The sequence below is a fragment of the Anopheles funestus genome, chromosome 3RL (assembly GCF_943734845.2).
Source record: "Anopheles funestus chromosome 3RL, idAnoFuneDA-416_04, whole genome shotgun sequence".
Taxonomy (NCBI): domain Eukaryota; kingdom Metazoa; phylum Arthropoda; class Insecta; order Diptera; family Culicidae; genus Anopheles; species Anopheles funestus.
The window spans coordinates 70542190-70560648 of record NC_064599.1 but is presented as its reverse complement, the minus strand read 5'-3'; the positions used below and the strand labels follow the sequence as shown (position 1 = coordinate 70560648).

Below are 18459 nucleotides of genomic sequence, written 5' to 3'. Positions count from 1 at the left end.
TAAAAATACACATGTCACTACTTTCTTGTACTGCGCATACACAACTATCAGCTGTTTTTGTTACAATTCCAAAAAACTTCTTCTGTGCATTCAGCGCGAAACAAACAAATAAACATGAATTTTATCACAAGAATAGTGGGGCCACCGTTTCGGCAATTGGTGTTTAATCAACCACCTGTAAGTTGGCAAAGAGTGGCCGTGATTCCCACCAAGAATGTTCTACTTTACTCCACGAAAACAACGAAACCGCAAGAACCCAGCACCGGCAGTGCTGCGAACAGCAACAAGAAAGCAAAAACAACACCAAAGATAACTCTTATTTCGTCCGATGAGTCGATATCGATAGTGAATCTGGATGAGGCAGTAAAAATATCCAACCGGCGAAATTTAAAGCTGGTGAAGATTACCGATCTTGACACTAAAACGCAGCGTCCGGTGTACAAGTAAGAAACCATGAGATGTCCTTCACTTTCTCCGTATAATACATTTTCTTGTTTGCCATTGTAGATTAATAACCGGTGCGGAGTATCTGAACGAAGACTTAAAGCGCCGCGAGGAAAAGAAAAAAAGCAAACAGGATGCATCCGTTAAGGGTGACAAGCTGCTGACGATTAGTGCTCGCATAGCCGAACACGATCTCGCTTCAAAGATACAGAATGTACTAAAATGGTTGAACAAATCGTACGAGGTGCGTGTCGTTGTAACGGGCGACGGTGCGGGCAACAAGGCAAAGCAGGAAGACATTGCACAGCGCTTCGAGGCGAGTGTAAAGGACACCGGCAAGATAGTGCAGAAACGCCTCCGCGATAATGATTTGCGTTTTAACATTACACCAACCGCTGGGAGTGGCGCAACGGTCGGTAAGAAAGGGTTGCTCGATGTAAAGGATACAACAAACGGGATGGATGAACCGCAAGCTGCTCGTGGGTTGCATACGCAGAGCCGTTCAATGGCGTGACAATCACAGCGAGGGGACAGAGAGCCGGCAGCCACGACGAAACGGTACAAGGTGACGGGATGTGTTGCATTTGTTCTGTTTGCGAAGTATGCTTTCTGGGCCTATCTGATCAGGGGCGACAGATGACCATTGTAAAGTAAGGTAAGGAAATAAAGCTAGCTCAAATATAGACTAAATGAAAGCAAAAAATTTGTTAAACATTTGCTTGCTAAATGTTAATCCGATGATGAAGTAAATTCCATTTCGACCCATTCTGGGGTTCTAGCGCTTTTATGCCACCTCCCACCAAGGTAGTGTATCTAAACACACAACCAGAAGTCAATTAGTGTGAAATAAAATTAGGATCAAGCCAGCTTACGTATTCCCTGGTGCTGGTGCGCTTGGACACAAAGAGTATTGCTTTATCGACCGAAACAGGTGCATCAGTTGCATCGTAATTAAATTATTCAATTGCACTTCAATCGAAACACGGCGTAAAGGGATCACACGAGGTGAAACCAAATACCTCGTGACCGATGCCTCCTACATATTCGACAGTTGTCCCCGGGGGGGGATAAAAGGATATTTTGTGAGATTTTTGTAATTGGATTATTTATCACCCCAAAACAACACGAAGTCGGTCACCTAATGGCGGTTGATGTGGTTCCGAGTGCATTGATGCGGTAATTTTAAAATAGATTCTCACACCCAACATCAATACCAGGATTAATCCGGTTGAGTGAGGTGATAGTGACATTAACTAGACCATAAAAATGTACAACAAAAAAACACGTTCCATGGCAGTAAATTTTGTGCAACAGAATAATCACACTTAGCTTCTATCGTTTGCGAAAAGGGCAATAACTCGTTCACACAGGTTATGCTGGTTTTTGTACAGTTCGTAGGCACTTGGAATGTTCCGGTGTGCCAGATAGACAATAGAATTGCATTCGAATGCAATTCTGTTGAAAGTAGATTTTTGTTTGTTTTGCTTAGCGCTCTACTACTGTTCGATGCAATTTTACTATCCCAAAAGCGGTGCGGATTCCAACTTCACATTTTGAAGCTAACCAACTCGTATAGCACGACCTCTCGGGTGAATAAAAAATGCAAAAGGATTTCCCGTTCTTTTTGTCATTCCCGAATACCGGACGTTCGGGAGTAAGTTCTCGTTTTCCCAGCACGTGGTTGCTGAATTCATTCTCTATGCATTAGAAAATCTATGTTTTATGGGTCAATTAAACAGTTCCCGAATAGCACCACCGCTGTGTGGTGGAACATTGGTGAAGCACTAGAAAGAGAGTGTAGCATTTCCTATTGAATAGCTGGAGGAACATCTTGGGGGAGGAAAACCTGAAAATCTAGAGCCTTATAAAAGGGGACATTCGAATGTGTTTTTGTGTAGTTTTGTTCAGTAATAAACATTTAATGCTGACTTCCCAATTTTCTCCACAAGCCACCGGCTGTCCGGATGTGGCCGTTATATTGCCACAAGAAGACTTGTGGCTGACAAACGTTTGGCTGAAATTAAATTACCCTACCTAGAAGGCGAGTCAGCATTTTGCAGCTTTTCCGAGTTCGAGTGGCACTTCGTTTGTTTGCCAATTCTGGTTACGTTTCTTTCTTCAACAGTTTGGTAATTCGTCCTCTTCCGGTCAAGCAGGGTTCCCATTCACCGGAACCGTCCTTCGTCTCATTGACAGGCATTAAATTTGGTCTATTATAAGATACGGTACAGGTTGACTTGCCGATGCTTGTCACGTTTCCACGAACCATTGCGATACCGGGATGTGGTGATTAAGCCGCGCTAGAAGAATCAGTAAAGCCTGTTCAGCTGGAATGATTAATACGGGGTTTTGTTTTCCCCTTTTTTTCTGCCCAAAAACAACCAAAAAGAAAAACATTCAGCACTCTTATCGACACACACACACGCAGCTCTTATGGTAGAGATGAGAAGAATAAAATGCATAAATTCGCACAAGGCAAAAGTGACTAAATGACTCCACTCTTCCACCCGTAAATCGATCAGTAGCAAGTTGTGCGGGACTTCGAAATTAATTTAATTCGTCCTTGCCTTTCTTCTGTGAGTGGCCGGGAACGATCCACGCATAATATACCCGGACAGTGAGGAATATTTGATTAAAATACTGCTCCACTGCCACACTCGGTTGTGGACCGTACCAAAACGCCGTACATAGACAAAATCATTTATGTGGTTGGTTGTTTTTAGTATTTTCAGGAGTTTTAGACGACTGTACGATAAATTTTGTCCAGCAGCCCAACTGCTGACAGCAGTTAAAATATTCAATTGCGGAAACCCCAAAACGTTGGTGGAGCACAAATTTCGGGTGTGCCTCTAAAAATCGCAAGAAAGTATTTAAGTTTTGTACGAAAATGTTGCTGCCACAGATGGTTGGAACGCTGGTAGCGTTCGATGCAGAAACGTTGCGAAATGATGACTGTCCTAAAAGTTGCTGAGTTCTAAGAGTTTGTTTTTCGTTTCGTTTGCCGCATTTTCCAAAAAATTTTTTATCCAGAAATATCCCCAAATTATGCCTCCCAAATCCTGAGCCTGTTCCGCTCTGATTCGTCGGGAGATTTTTTTTTCTTTTGGTTCCTCTTATATCCGGTAAAGCTTTCTTGGTGGTTTGTATTCGACAGCTGAAATGTTTGGTGGAAAGGACACGGAACAAAATGCTAATGTGAATGAGCTGGTGCTTAGAAGACAGCACCGAAGTAAAGACGGCAAGAATTCATTTGTTGCTTTTACGCCTTATAAACTTTTTCCATTTCCAGCATTTCGGTGTTCTTGTGTTTTTTTTTCATTACGTTTCTATCTTACTTTTTGTTTGGCGCTTCATGGTGATGTTTAACATTAATTACGAGCGTCCAGATCTAGCTGGATTTATTGTACTGTCTTGCCGTAGTAAAGCTTCCATTTTTCCGGTATATTAGCCACTCAAGGAAAGCCGCTAAAGGAGTGTAGTAAAGTTAATGATACTTCCACCTTTTTTTTTGGGTGCCTCTCGGGAAGCTTTTCTTTCGAGCGTTCAAATGTTTCATCTTTTTTTGGTGCGTTTGATAGAGGTACCTTCTTCTTCTCATGCGTTGTCTATTGCCTTCAAGATTTTGAAGTACTTCTAAGAGGCAAGTTACGCAAGCATACCGTTTAGTGACGCCACTTGGGGGGGTAGTAATGAGCGCGTTATTTTTATATGCCACTTTGCCACACTTTACTTTAAGACCGAGGAAAAAACCCCCCATCACGTAACGCAATGGCGTTAAGGAATTGGAAATGAAATGGCTTTTCGTCAAAGAGGACACGCTCTACACGAGGGGGGGGAAACACTGGAGCTACACAAATCAAACTTTATGTCCCGAGAAAGGAGGATCTCGATCTCGTTAACGGGGGGTGATGGTACCACATTTGGTACTGTACGTGCACATTTAGACGACGGAAACATTCACTTTTATTGAGTTATTCTGTACGCTCCTTCCGCCTTCCCTGGCGTGTAACGCTTTTCGGGCATTTATTTGGGTAACCGATACCTCTTCACCGTTCGGAATCGAAGATGGTGGCAATTGGGTCTAGGTTTGGCGCTGAAGTGACTAAACAAACATGGTTGCCAAATTTCGCTTCTTGTCGAATTGCTGTCGTAAAAGGATGCACAGCTTTGGTTTTGGGGGCTCTTGGGGCTGGAAACGGGTAACAGGAAGTGATGAAAATTAAATGATAACATTCTGACAGTTTCAATACGGGCCAGAAACAAAAAAAAGACAACAAGTGCGTATATCGTCAAGTCGTTAACGTACGTACATGGAATCGTAAATGAGGCAAGATGGGAACCCGGAGCACACGGTTAGTGTCTAAACATGATGAAAGATCCATACCCCCACGTACAGGAGGAGATCTGGACCCAAGGTTTTTGGGGGGGAGGTTTGTTTCAACATTTTATCGTCTCCTGGTGTTCCGACCCGACGAAGTGATAAAGTGGAGTGGTGTATTGATTGTTTATAGGGTCGTACATGGAGTTTGTGGCCATCTGGTGTTTCTGGTGACAAGGCACATTAATGCCACGCTATTTGCTTTTATGTAGTGACATTTTGCCCGACCGATGAAAGATGATGTCGTTTTGAAATATCGATGTATTAATATGGTTACCGTGTGGAACCATTAACAAACTCGGGTAGATTGATCCTGCGACAGGACGGGAGGAAGTTGCAACCTGTTTCCATTAATCTAGCCATTACTGTTACCGGATATGGAATTTACCCACGGGGATAATTTTTACAAGTCTAACAATACAAACCATTTCCCCCCAAACAATCCTTATCGAACAATGGCTCTCAACAGTTTACAAATTGACAAAAGCATTGTACAAACATTTCCCGGAAACGCTATGAATGAAATCATTTCAAAATACAAACAAAAACCCCAACATAAATCAACGACTACAACTACAACCCCAAAAAATGATCCGCATTGGCAAATAACAGCTGCAAACAATGGCGAATAAGCTTTCGTTCGGCTGTAGCAAATAAAGACGAACCACCAGTAATCTATTGTTGTACTTTCACCGCACTCAAGTGCAAACTAAGACGTACCTACATACAGCCGCCATCTTTGCGTTGCTGCGCGAATGAATCACGTTTAATTAGCACATAATTTCAGTCAAGTTGTGTCGTAAATAACTGGGATGGCTGCAGTTCCTTCCCACACCCCCCCCCCCCCCCCCCCCTCCAAAACACCGGAACATTATAGCCGTACGGCGCCTAAAGGTAGACTATTGCATTGCTTCATCGTTTGCCGCTTGCTCAACCACGTGTTACGGTACGATTTTACCGCGTTTGGTACCAAGGTGATGGAAGGTTGATGTGCGTAAACTTCAAGGTGTATACAGGTTTAAATTGCGTTAAAATAGATACAGTTAGACAGCCCGGGTGCGGTAAAGAATCACCCCGACCCTCCCCCGGGGACCGGGAGGACTTTTAATTTACGACTGCAAAAGTTTTTCCTTTCAGAATTTTTTTTATATTTTAACGGTTTTTTATTTGTCTTATAGCTCCTTTTATATCTCTCATACCCGTTCGGGTGATCTTGTTTAAATGGCTGGCGGTGAAGGTAAAGTTTCCGTAATTAGGATCTCATCCTGAAGCGGGGGCAACAAAAAATGCTTCCAAACGCACCATCCATTTAGTACAACCGTTTGAGGTTCTTTCTCGTCATCTTTTATCTTGTGGCGCGGTGTGTGCGTTCGTGTCCTTGGGCAAACGAATATTTCGCACTGGCATATCCGGCTGCTGCTGCTGCTGCTGGGTGCAATATTTTACGACGACACCGGGATAGTACACTTATATTTAGCTTTGATTTACCGGCAACTTTCCACGTAAACACCTTAACGCCTGCATCGTGGCAAACCGGTGCCATCGGTATCGGACCGACCCCGGATCGGAAGTTTCACGATGCGAGCAGGAAGGATGATGTGTGTAAAATACTTCACTGCAGCAAGAAGGATTTACCCTCGAGCATGCAACGTACGTTCGCCGGTGTTAAGCATCTTAGCTTCCAGATCAGTCAGGTTAAAGCATCCCAAAAACCCGGGCCGTCTTCCTTCCACCGTAATCATGGCACACCGGTAGGAAACAGGACACACGATCACACCACAACCATGCTGGTAAGCAAACGCAACCCGGTTCGGGAAAATTTTCCATCAAATCTAATTTATTTTACCGTCAACAGCTTTTTGTGTTATTGCACCCACAGGGTAATAAAAGTGGATCATCTTTTTTTCGCCCCCCAAACCTTCACCATCTTCTTCACCGTATGGTACCACCGATACGATTTTGCAGAAAGGTTTGGTTTTATGTTACGAAAAGAAATTGAAGAAAGCGCTCGCAAACGTCCACACGACCCACAATCCCGTTCGTTCGCCTCCGTAAAGTAAAATGATAAATAAAAATGAAGCAAAACGGAAAGTGTACTTGAAAGTAAATTCGGAGCCACTTTTGACTCGCAGTACTACTTGATGGTACTGAATAAAGCATATAAAAAAAAAACAGTAGTACTGGAATAGAAAATTTGTTGGAAAGAAAGGATACTCCCGTCCTCGTGTTGGTGGTGCTGGTGTAAACATAAAAATGGAAGTATAGTAGAAGTGGTTGTAGGGTAGCTGGGGTATGGTTGGGTTTACCGAAAGGACGGAAATAGATTCAGTCCAAGCCGAAGGTACTCTGCCACTTGAAATTTATCTATCTCCGTGCAGCCAGCCAGCGACCAATTCACAAAAACCAGACAGACGGTGACTTGCTCAGGCGGGTAATGGCAAATGGAATACTATCCGTGGTTAGTTAGTTTTGAAATTCCCATTTTGGGATTTCACTATACTTGAGGGTTGTTTTATTTTAAAAAAACACACACACACAAAGATACAAACAAGAACACAATGCAACACAATTTAAAGCTGTGCGGTGAGCGCTGGTAGTGAGCTTTTTGCCCGGATGCTCTCGTAAAAGGTGAGTGTTTTCTGCTTCCAGTCCGTGCTGGCGATCGAGTGAAGCATGGCCCTGTAACGAAAGTAATATTGGCAATGTTGTTACAACACAAACAAATACGTATTGTATTTTTTTGCGCCCTGAACAATTGAAATGGATATTTGGTCAAATTTTGGAACACTTGAGCGTACCGAGGGAGGGTTAAGGATGGAACAGTTTTTATTGTTGCTTTTAAAAAGGATTCTTCCCGTTTGAGTGAGGCATTTAAAATGAAAGAGACAAATATAAGCTGAATAATGTAGCCTGTTTGTTTTTCGAGATAAAGAGAACTAGACGATTCCCTTGAACTCCTGAAAAAAATAATTAAACCCAAGAAAACGATTTTGATTAGTCTAATAATGCAACATAATCAAAATTTCTTAGAAGTCAACTGATTTCTAAATTCTTAAAGCAACGATGATTTAATCAGACAGTAAATTGAAATTACTTTTCTTTTTGTCGACATTCCATTGATAACAGAATGTTTTTTTTTTTACTTGAATGGACTATGGACATTTACAGTGATGGTCATTGAATTACGGCAACAGTATTGGGGCTACAATATATAAACTAAATATTTTCTCGCTTTTGTAGACTTTTTTGCAATTAAAATTTTTCATTCATTCAATTTAAAAATATTGTTGAAATATTTTATGAGCAATCAATTTTAACTGCTTGCTAAGTTGGACTGCTGAATTTTTAGGCCTATCTTAGAACTAAAGACATTAAGAATAGTCTTTTTTTGGTATAAGAAGCAATAAAAAAGAATTTTTAGAGGCCAAGATGTAGCAAAAACAAATTATGAAGAATGCAATTAGTCTCATTCATAATTAGTCTCATAAGTACGAAATTATTATTATTGATTTATCATGAATTTAATAGGAAAATATAAAAGATGGATTGGGTTAATATTAGTTTGTAAATAGGACGTTATAAAATAAATTGGAATAATTGGATCAAAGTTATCACTTGCTTATCAAAGTATCCAATACACCTTTCGAATATAAAAAAGTATAGCTATAATAAAAGCATATCTTTTAGGAAACTATAAAAAATATTAGAAGAAAACTGATATGCTCAAAGTGATGGATTGATTGAAGTGGAAAATGATCACTAAGCTTATAAATATTCAAAACTGAAAATCAATAAAAATACTTTACCGACCAGCACTGTACGAAGGTCTAATCCCACTTACCACGTCTCTTCCTTCACGTACACCTGCACTGTTGGCTTCGGGAATCCGTTAAAATTGGTCGCAAATGTCATACCGTACGCACCGAGATTCTCAAACACGATGTAGTCGCCTATGTGATGTTCCGGATACTCCACATCTTCGCACACGATATCCGTCGAGTCACAGGTAGGTCCCCAAATGGTGGTCGGGAACATACGCTCGTGTTGTCGCTCACTTCGAACCAACGGAACCGCACGCTTTAGATCCTTAATCTCTCGCAGACTAAGCCAATCGAAAAGCGTTCCAAACACACCATCGTTGATGTAGTACATCATCTGTTGCACATTGCCAACTTCGTCCCGTACCACCTTCTTACCCTGGACGGTGGTAAGTAGCGTTACAGCCGATCCCACATAAAAGCGTCCTGGTTCACCCAAAACGTACACAGTGTCTTTCTCTTCCGGGAAAAAATCATCCAACCCGCGGGATACAGCTTGGGCGTACTCATCGATCGGTTTATCGTTATCTCCGGGAAATCCACCACCTACATCCAGCAGCCATAAACGCATCCCTAGCTCGTCCCGCGCATAATCAAACACCGAGCGAGCGGATTCAATTGCGTGATAGAAACAATCCGCATCCAAACTTCCACATCCAACGTGGAAGCTAACGCCAATCACCGTGACACCGAGTTCCTTGGCACGTGCCAACAATCGCCGTCCATTACCGCGCGCATCGCAACCAAACTTTTTGCCCAAGGCAATCAAAACTCGATCCGAATCGTGGCGGATACGTAACACAAGTTCCGCTTCCGGGTATTCTCGTGCTACCTTCTCCAGTTCACACTCATTATCGAACGTCATACGCCGGATATCTTGGGCTTTAGCGAATGCCAGCGCTTGCACAGATTTGATCGGATGGGCAAAGATGATGCGATCGGGTGTAACGCCAAGGGCCAGAATTGTGCGGATCTCCGCCTCAGATGCACAATCGAATCCAGTTCCTAGTGCCGCTAGCGTTGCCAGAATTGATGGATCATCGTTGCACTTGACAGCGTAGAATGGGGTCACTCGCGGCATAGACCTTAGCCAGATCAGATGCTTTCTTACCAGATCGTCTAGATTGAGCAAATGAAGTGGGTGTTCTCGTGCACCTGCCTTGATGATACGGTTTATCTCTTCCTCGAGCGAACCAGCAGTTGCCGGACGAACTGTTACATGTTTTAGCTTGGCAAGGTAAATATCTTGACGCGTGTCCATCGTACCTGTAGATCACTGCGACGCCTCGACTTACACTGGTGGACTAATTGAGTCGGACACCACCGCTATTGTGGTCACCGGGAGAGCTCTTGAGTGTAATCACAGATTAATCACCAAACAGAAGCTGACAGCATGATAAGAGACACACTTTCCGCCACATAACAGATTCACCCAGAGCAAGAGACATGCTTACTGTTTGTTAAGAGTTGTTTTATTTTGGTTTTATTATGAGAAGTACAAAAATAAGTGGTAAAAAACACTTGTCAACGGCTGATTATTGTTTGGTTTGTAAAAAAAAAACAAGTGTCTCTGATAAGATACTCTTCGTCTGGCGTGGAAGAGTCAATAGCTTTATCGGCTATTGCCTTTCCGCTGGAAATTGTCACATCTGTTGCACATGTAATGAGGATGTAGTACTGTTATCAATTAAGAGAGTTTTTTTGTACTTTATTACGAAGAGAAATACCTAGTTAAAGTGGAAAGCATGGTGATTATTTATTTGAATTTTGAAGGTAGGTGGAGTATGCGACCACCTAGACGGCTTTTATGGTCGGGGGGGCCTCGAAGAATGGAAATGTGAATAAATGTGGGAAACAGAATAAAAACTTTCTTATAGCCAAGGTACACTCGCCAACACGGGAAAGGAGTTTTGGGAAAGGATTCCCATTTTCTAATTAATTTATTGCTAACTAGTTGAACCAATGCCTCTTTTAAGCGTTTTCCTAATAATCATATTTTATGTTATTAAAAAAGTGTTTATATGCCCACATTTTCCAAGCCATAAATGTACAGCGAAGAGACGTTGAATTGCTTTTTTACGAGCCTTTTTTTTTCATTCGTCTCTAAAGGAGAACCGAAGCGTGTGCGAAAGATAAATTCGGCCGGCCGCTTCGTCAATTATAGTTGTGTAGGTGTGGCGTGATAACGAAGCAGCAGAGATAATGATCGGGCGATAAAGAGAAATTACGATCAGTAGCGATCGGTCGGCGATAGATGAGAGTTATGAAAAAAGCTCGCGGTACTTAGACATTTTTGAAAGACGTTTTTTTTCTCTTTGGTGCCAAAAAAGGATCTTATTACAAACAAATAATGATTAGTGATTAGTAATTATCCATTCGTATGCTTTTGACATGTTAAACAGTGAAGATTTGTGCTGCAGGTGTATAAATTGTTACAAGCGTCGGCTTGGCTTGTGTAAGCGAATGTACCTTGTGATACTTGTTAGTAAGTGTAAATGAACGATGATGCCCCTGCCTAAATGTAAAGCTTCCCCAAAAAGGAATAAACGTACTGTAAAGTAATAAAAGGAAAGTGTAATAATGTAGCGCGTGTGCGTCGATATTAACTTTTTTAACACTTCATAAGTTGTCAAACTAGTTACGGATCTAACGGTATCGTGTTCCTCATGGTTAACGGAGTACGTGTGTGAGTGTAAGGAAGTTTACAATCAGTGCGTCTACTATGCGTGTTCTAGGCTTGCAAATTATTTGCATTTGTGTTAGTGTCGTGCATTTTGGAAACGAGTTTTGTCACAAAGCCGTAAGCGTGTGGCCTTTGTGTGTTTTTTTTCGCAGCCTCTGTGCCAGCTTCGCCTAGGTAACAAAATTTGGAATCAGTAAAAAAAAATCAGTACATGTTGTAGAAAGTGCGCCAAAAAAATAGCAAGTCTTGGTTGGTTTTTGTTGAAAAAAAAAATCTATTGTGTAGAAGTCTATTTTTCAAGGTGCTTATTGCGTGAATTTGTGTGTTTTTTTTAAATTTCGCCTTTGTATGCGAGTGTTGTGTTTTAAATGTGCCAAAGCGCATTTAAGTGATTTATGCAAAATGCAAGTGTTGGTTGGTGCAAAAAGTGCCTATTGCGTAGATGTCTATTTATCGATGAGCTGATGCCTTATTGCGTGAAATCGTGTATTTTAAAAATGTGGCCATTGTAGGCGAGTGTTGTGTTTTAATGTTCCAAATCGCATTGAAGTGTGTATGTGCCTTTTTGCTTAGAAAAAAGTAAGTGTTGGTTGTTTTTTGATGAAAAAAATGTCTATAAAAATGTCTGTCTATATTGCGTATATTTGCGTATTTTAAAATGTGGCCATTTTGTGCAAATGTTGTGCTTTAAATATGTGTATGTGTAAATTGTGTCAAAGCAAAGAAGCCACGAAGAAGCCATTTTGTCTTCCGAAGTGAATGCTTTCCTGTGGTTTATGAAAGTAAAGTGTTCTGTGTATAAACTATCGTTTATCACAATCAACCATAAATATGGTAAGTAAACCACATTTAATCAGAAAAATACAGTAATTTGTTTTTATTGATAAGGGCTCCTGACTAGCTATTCCATCGAGAGCCTTCAAGTGGCTTGATCTGCCACTGACTTTGAGCGTATTATGTAAAAATGTGTTTTTTTTCTAAATTTTTCTAAATTAACTTGTCATAAAAAAGGTACCTAGTTTATCCGTGTGATATAATTATTTTACTTAATTTTAACAGCTTGTTAGTTTTATTCATAGCCATCCATCTTCTGTAATTTTATGCAGGGATTAAAGCTACTAGTAAAGAGCATCACTTTCGGAAGATCACAAAAGTAGTAAATGATATCCAAAACAATAAGATGCAAGAAAAGAAAAAATCTCGTTAAATTAAGCTACCTCATTTTTTTAATACTTGAGCTCCATTAAAGTAAACGAGCAAAAACAAAAAAAAGTCCTGAAACAAACAAAAAAAACCAACAAATAAGCCGATTGTTTGTGGTTTCTTCATTGCTTTCTTTCATCACATCTCGGCCAGCTAAAGTGCTGTTTAATCTTTGCAGCAGCTAAATCTCTTCCGATGCTGGTCTTAAATCCCATTTAAGCACAATCTACTTACTGTCTGCTTCGATGAGATAAGATGATGGTTCCCATCGGGTCTCGGGGAACTAATCCGCTTTCAGCCGCATCCGTTTGCTATCGTCATGGTGGTTTTATCCGGTGGTTCTACTACACCGTTCCTATACCGCCCATCGTGCCCATCATTTCGCCAGTCGCGCTCAGTCGGCGAAAAAGGTGAGCGATGGAATCCCTACCGTCACGGACCTTTGTGTCTCGTTTTGATTTGATAATGGTCTTATTGTTGTTGTTGCGGGTGGCGTCGAAAACAAATACGATTACGATCGGATGTGGCAGCAAGCTGCAATGGAGCGCATCCGGTCACGATTCTCTAGCGTTGGCCATTTTGTCATGGTCCGTGCACTGTCATGGAGTAGGTTGGCATGTAATGTAATCACAACCCTTTTACCACTTTAAAGATTAAGTTGCCTAAACCTTTCCTGATTTTATTAACAGTCAATGGGTCCTTTTTTTCTCTTTCGGTTTAAGGATCAATTGATTTTTTTTTCTTGCTCTCCATTTCCCATCAAAAAGTAAACCACAATGGGAAGCATGACGACAAAAAATAGATCCTCAAAGGACAAATGACGACACTAAAGTACTGCTCAGTACAGTACCATGGTCAACTCAGACATTCGATTTATATTGGTACATTACCGTTTCCGGTAAAACACACAAAACACTTTCCGGAGGACGGGAAAAAAACTCTCTCCCACACACACACACACAACCTCGTTGATACAATATATCCAAGAAGCAGGCAAGCGATCGGGGTGTAACTTCCCTTCACGGAATATATTTATTTCCGTCATGTTTCATTCGATTTCTTTTAACCCGCCAGGACCTCATGGTGCTCGCATGGTTCTGTAGCACGATTTTGGACTTCTTGCTGGGTAAAGTCAACACACACACAGTTCAACCGAAGGTATGTAACCATCGTAATAGCTGTTGCGAAATGTGTCGAGCTTTCTTCTCGATTTGCTTTTCCACCAAAAGTCCAAGGCACTTTTCCCACCCTGCCGGGTGGTGGAAAGTCGAGTGCATTTGCTGTTGCTCTGTGTGCCACTTGTGAAATTGTTAAATTGTAGTCGATATTTTGTACCGTTCTCGGACATCGTATCGTACGAGCAGCAGATCGATTCGAAGTTGGCGAGTTTTTACTCCATTGAGAATTGTAGCCCCCTCTCGAAGGAGGCATTGTGGACAGTTGTAAAGAAAATAGCATATAAAATTGAACACTGAACCGTTTTGGGTGTGAGAAAGGAGTGTTGAAGTTTCGATTCATTTTGTCACTTGGAAAAGAAAATGAAATAAAAAGGATTAAAACAAAATTTTCTCGCCTTGGACAGTAGACCTCAACAAAATGTTTCAAAATTAGGTTATTGAAATGTGATTTTTTAATTTTTATTTATAAGTATTCCCGTGTAAAATTAATTAATATGTAGAGGAATGCTGGGCAAAGTGAGAAGATTTTTTAAAATAAAAACAATTCAAATGGGACAACTTTAAGTACGTGTTTAAAGCTAAGGTATTACTTAACGCTGATCAATTTTCCGGGGTTTCGGAGTTTCACTGAAAAAGTTGGAGTTATTTCTGAGTTTTTAACTGAGTTGAGCTGAAATGTGCAAAGGTGGAAATGGAATGTTTCAAACCTCTTGCCGATCATGTTCAATAGGAGGCTTTACTTAGTAACTTATTCGATGTTACAACAGTTTCACGATCTTGGCCAGCATCAGGAGTGCTTGGAAAACAGAGACTAGTAACGTTCAAAGCTTCCTCGAAATTGAATGCTTTGCAAACGTGCGTACACAGTTTTGGGAGTCAATTGACAGGACAAAGTGAACCAAGAGATTCGATTTCCTCATCGAAAAGTTCGAGAAAGTTAAAAAGAAGTCTAATAGGTTATTAAAGTTGACATTATATGTTTTTATTAGTAGGACGTGACAGGAAGATATAAAATCAGTACAGTGGAGCGCCGATTATCCGGGTACCTGTTATCCGGCTGTCCCATTATCCGTGCAGCTCGAAAATGACAGTTCTGAAGGAGGATTGACATTTGAAATGCAAAACCGATGACGGCAAGAAATAAAAGCTTCATTAGGAAATGATATCATTTGCTCAAATTCGAAAAAAAAGAACAGATTTAAAAAGTCTACCCATTATACACTAAACACTAATATTTATCAATAAAAAGAGTTGTGCCTATTATCCGTGATATTCGCTTATCCGGCAAGGGCTGAGTCCCGATGAGCACGGATAATCGACGCTCCACTGTACAGCTTTTTCCACATTAAATATTTTGATTCTTTAAATTAAGATTTAAATTAGGACGATAAAACGAGATATCAAAAACGGTCAAGGAAGCGAATAATACCCTCAAAAGGAATACTTTTTTTCCAATTTATATGTATATTTAAACCACATTTAAATACGAAGAAAAATTAAATCGCAAAACAAAACAAAAATTCCTATCGAGAGAAATTAAGAAAATCTTACACAAAGTTGAAAATCTTTTTTATTTCACGCTAAAAAACACAAACGAAAAAAAAACGAAGCAAAACAAGGATCAAAATGCAATATAAAAACAAAGAAAGTAAATTGAATCGTTGCAATGAAATGGAATGGACCGAGCGCGTTGGAGATGAAGAAAGTAAATCCTTACCCTCAATGAACCACCAAGCAATACGGATCACCGTTCACTTGCACCCAGAGGCAGCCAGCTGGGAACAGAGTCAGTGAAACATTTATTCTACTTATCTTACACCATCCTTCTGGCTTGGCGTTTCGTCCGCGGTATGGTATTTTCTATTTATTTTACTTTTCATCGTTCTACAACTTGCCCCCGCATTGTGGCGTTTCACCGGACGTTTAAATGTTGGATCATCCCGTAGAAAGAATGCGCAGCAATAAAGTAACACATTGTTGGGATGAAAAGAAGGCAGAAGGTGAGTTTAGAATTTAGCATCAATTCCCAAGCTTTCCCGTTTTTTTCGCTTGCCACAGGAAACATCATCTCCCGAGAACGATCTCATTCGTATCCAATTTAAGAACCGATCCGACCGGCTACGGCACGTTGCCGAGCACGTGGAAGGAAAGCCCGGAAATTGCGTGCATAATGGGAAACGGACCACGGTGGCGTGTGGTTTTGATTTAACGGACGGTTAAGGACATGGTTATGATCGGTTGAAGGCTCCCGCGGGTAAGGAATGAAATTGAATAAAAGAGATCCCTCTTCCTCGGGGTGCCCCGAGGGTGACTAGAACCGACAGTCGAAGAAGCATTTCTTCCCTTTGCCTTCATTTGCTTGTTTCACTCGAAAGTAGGCCGTTGTTAGAGCAAACCGTAATGACAGTGAAGATGCTTTTGACAGGTACAGGTTCATTAACAATGGACGGTTCGAGAAGGCGCTTCAAGTGAGAGTAAGTGAGTGTAAATGAACGAGCAAATAAAGTAGGCCGGGAATGCCAAGAAAAACCCCCAACCCCACCCCACTTTCAAAGCAGGGTAAGGAAAATTCCCTTAGTAAAAAAGGAAAATAAAACAGAAGTAAAAGAGCAAAAGAAAATGGCGACGTTTGAGATGATGGTGGCAAGTGAAGGAAGGCTTTTTGATAAGTGGTTGATTGCTTAACGAGCCAACCGTGGTGAAGGTTTTGTAAGCGTGGCCCATCAAACAGCAGCATCGGGTCGGTCGAGGATAAGCTTGATTTTCAATTTCACAAAATGACTCTTCCGGGTGTAGACTAAATTCACCGGAAAGTGGAGCAATTAGTCTGCCGAGTGTTGAGTTGTTGAAATCATTGAATCATTGTACACGTTCGCAAGAAACAGGACGTTTAGTGCAGGAATGCTTTTAGTCTGATGCTGGCTGGTTTGTGTGTGTGTTTTACTTGTCACCTTTTATAATCTTCCGGTTGGTGTACTATTTCATTAGTTCTTCCCACGGTAAAAGTAATTTAAAAGCTCATCAACTGTCTGTGGCTAGTTGCAGTGTGTTAGGGAAATTTTACGGGGGGGTGGTTTTGTCACAACTCGGCATGATAATTATTATCATTTGCAAAACCGTAATCCTACCGACTGGGTCGACGATAAACTCTCCCAGGCCGTGAAAGGTGGGTAAATGATTTAATGTAATATTTTACGATTAAGGGCAGGGCGGGAGCGTTTGGCAAGTTGGGATTTACCGCGGGTTTTGCCAGGCTGCACACGCCCTATTGCAATTACAGTTTCAATTTAATTACATGTTGCACTCGTGCTGGAAATGGGAATGGCGGCGAAAACATCATTGAATTCTAATTCACTATCGAATCGGGCACGTACGAACCGGGTACGTTGTGTTTCGATGAAGGCTAAATTAGCATTAATTTGTACTGTAATTTAATCATACCGATAAAATATCCATTTAAATATATGTTCCCGAGCATGAACATGTTAAATGCTCGTACAACAGTGAAATATGTTTTATTTCTGCTGTTTTGCTATGCTAATACATTCAATTTTCGATGCAAATTGTTGTCCGCGAATGAGGAAAACGATACTCAACAAAGCAATTTTACCTTTGGGGATTGCATAACTTTAGGCGATTTTTTGTGCGTTTGTTGTTATTTAATATTGTTTCTATTAAATTCGTCTGAAAGTATGTATTTTGGACTTTTAAATTTCTATTTCTCAAATAATATTTACCATCTATAATGTATTAAAATTTCGAATTTAATAGTTTGTCAGCTGTAAGAAAAGATTTAAAAGTGAATTTTGTCATACGAATTGCATTACTTTAGGCGCTGTGTTATTCAGATGTAATTCTTTGATATTCTTTAGAACAATTGTGCCTAAAAGTATGCAATTTTAAGCTTCTATTTAGAAAATATAGTTTATCCTGAATACACTTTTACGCAGTTGGTGTAATCCGTTGCATTCGTAGCTAAATGTCGACTGATTGTACCAAACCACAGTCCCTGGAGTCTTCCCGACGCAAATCGATCCTTTTGATCCGCTTTTTGACGAGCTGGTGGACCCGTTTGACTCTCACCACTAGCGGTAAACCAAGCACCAATGGGAGTAAAGTTCATCAGGGATCGCTGACCGATCAAATAGGAGGTGCTCCTTGTTGGCGTGGCATAAAAACACGCCATCCCAAAAATCCTTTTCATGTTCCTGTGGTTTTCCCATTGTACGCAGGCTAATTGGAAGTTGATGTAACATTATGGCCGCTGAACGTTACGAATTGTGTCGAATGAAACGCAACGAGAGCGCTGGTGGTTCGTAATCGATTGTTCTACCAATCGATTATAATCATTATAATAGCTTGTGATCGGGATCACAACAGGAGTGGAATGAAGAAAATTAATTATTTAAATCATATGTACTTAAATTTTTTCTACCACTTTTGCTTTTTTGCGTACCTTTCCCACCGGTGTGGACTAGAATATTCAGCAAAAAAAAATACAATACCGTGCCTCTATAGAGTGTGCTGGAAAATATGATATTAAAAATTAATTCTTTATTTAAACATTGCCTTCATACGCACGGCAAATATGCCCGTTTAAAGGGAAGTGGAAAAACGGAGTAGTTGTTGTCAGCAACATCATTAACGGTGGCAGCCACAGAATGTCAAACTCAGTGCTACCGCACCACACTCCGGCAGCAAGTTTCGTTGCTCAAACAAAATTGCAATTAACGAAAACCTCTTTATCGATCATTT

At 40.7% G+C, this 18459-nt stretch overlaps 2 protein-coding genes across 2 annotated transcripts; one reads left to right on the top strand and one right to left on the bottom strand.

Annotated features, from left to right (window-relative positions):
• Nucleotides 1-47: 47 nt before the first annotated feature.
• LOC125769820 (translation initiation factor IF-3) lies at nucleotides 48-1765 on the top strand. Its single transcript, XM_049438703.1, has 2 exons — nucleotides 48-443; nucleotides 508-1765. Exons 1-2 carry the CDS (start codon nucleotides 115-117, stop codon nucleotides 956-958), a joined length of 780 nt encoding a protein of 259 aa, XP_049294660.1. The 5' UTR covers nucleotides 48-114; the 3' UTR covers nucleotides 959-1765.
• Nucleotides 1766-6741: 4976 nt separating this feature from the next.
• LOC125769809 (ornithine decarboxylase 2-like) lies at nucleotides 6742-10381 on the bottom strand. The gene is made up of 2 exons (XM_049438684.1): nucleotides 8664-10381; nucleotides 6742-7501 (listed from the first exon to the last, which is right to left on the bottom strand). Exons 1-2 carry the CDS (start codon nucleotides 9899-9901, stop codon nucleotides 7393-7395), a joined length of 1347 nt encoding a protein of 448 aa, XP_049294641.1. The 5' UTR covers nucleotides 9902-10381; the 3' UTR covers nucleotides 6742-7392.
• Between the last annotated feature and the right edge of the window lie 8078 nt (nucleotides 10382-18459).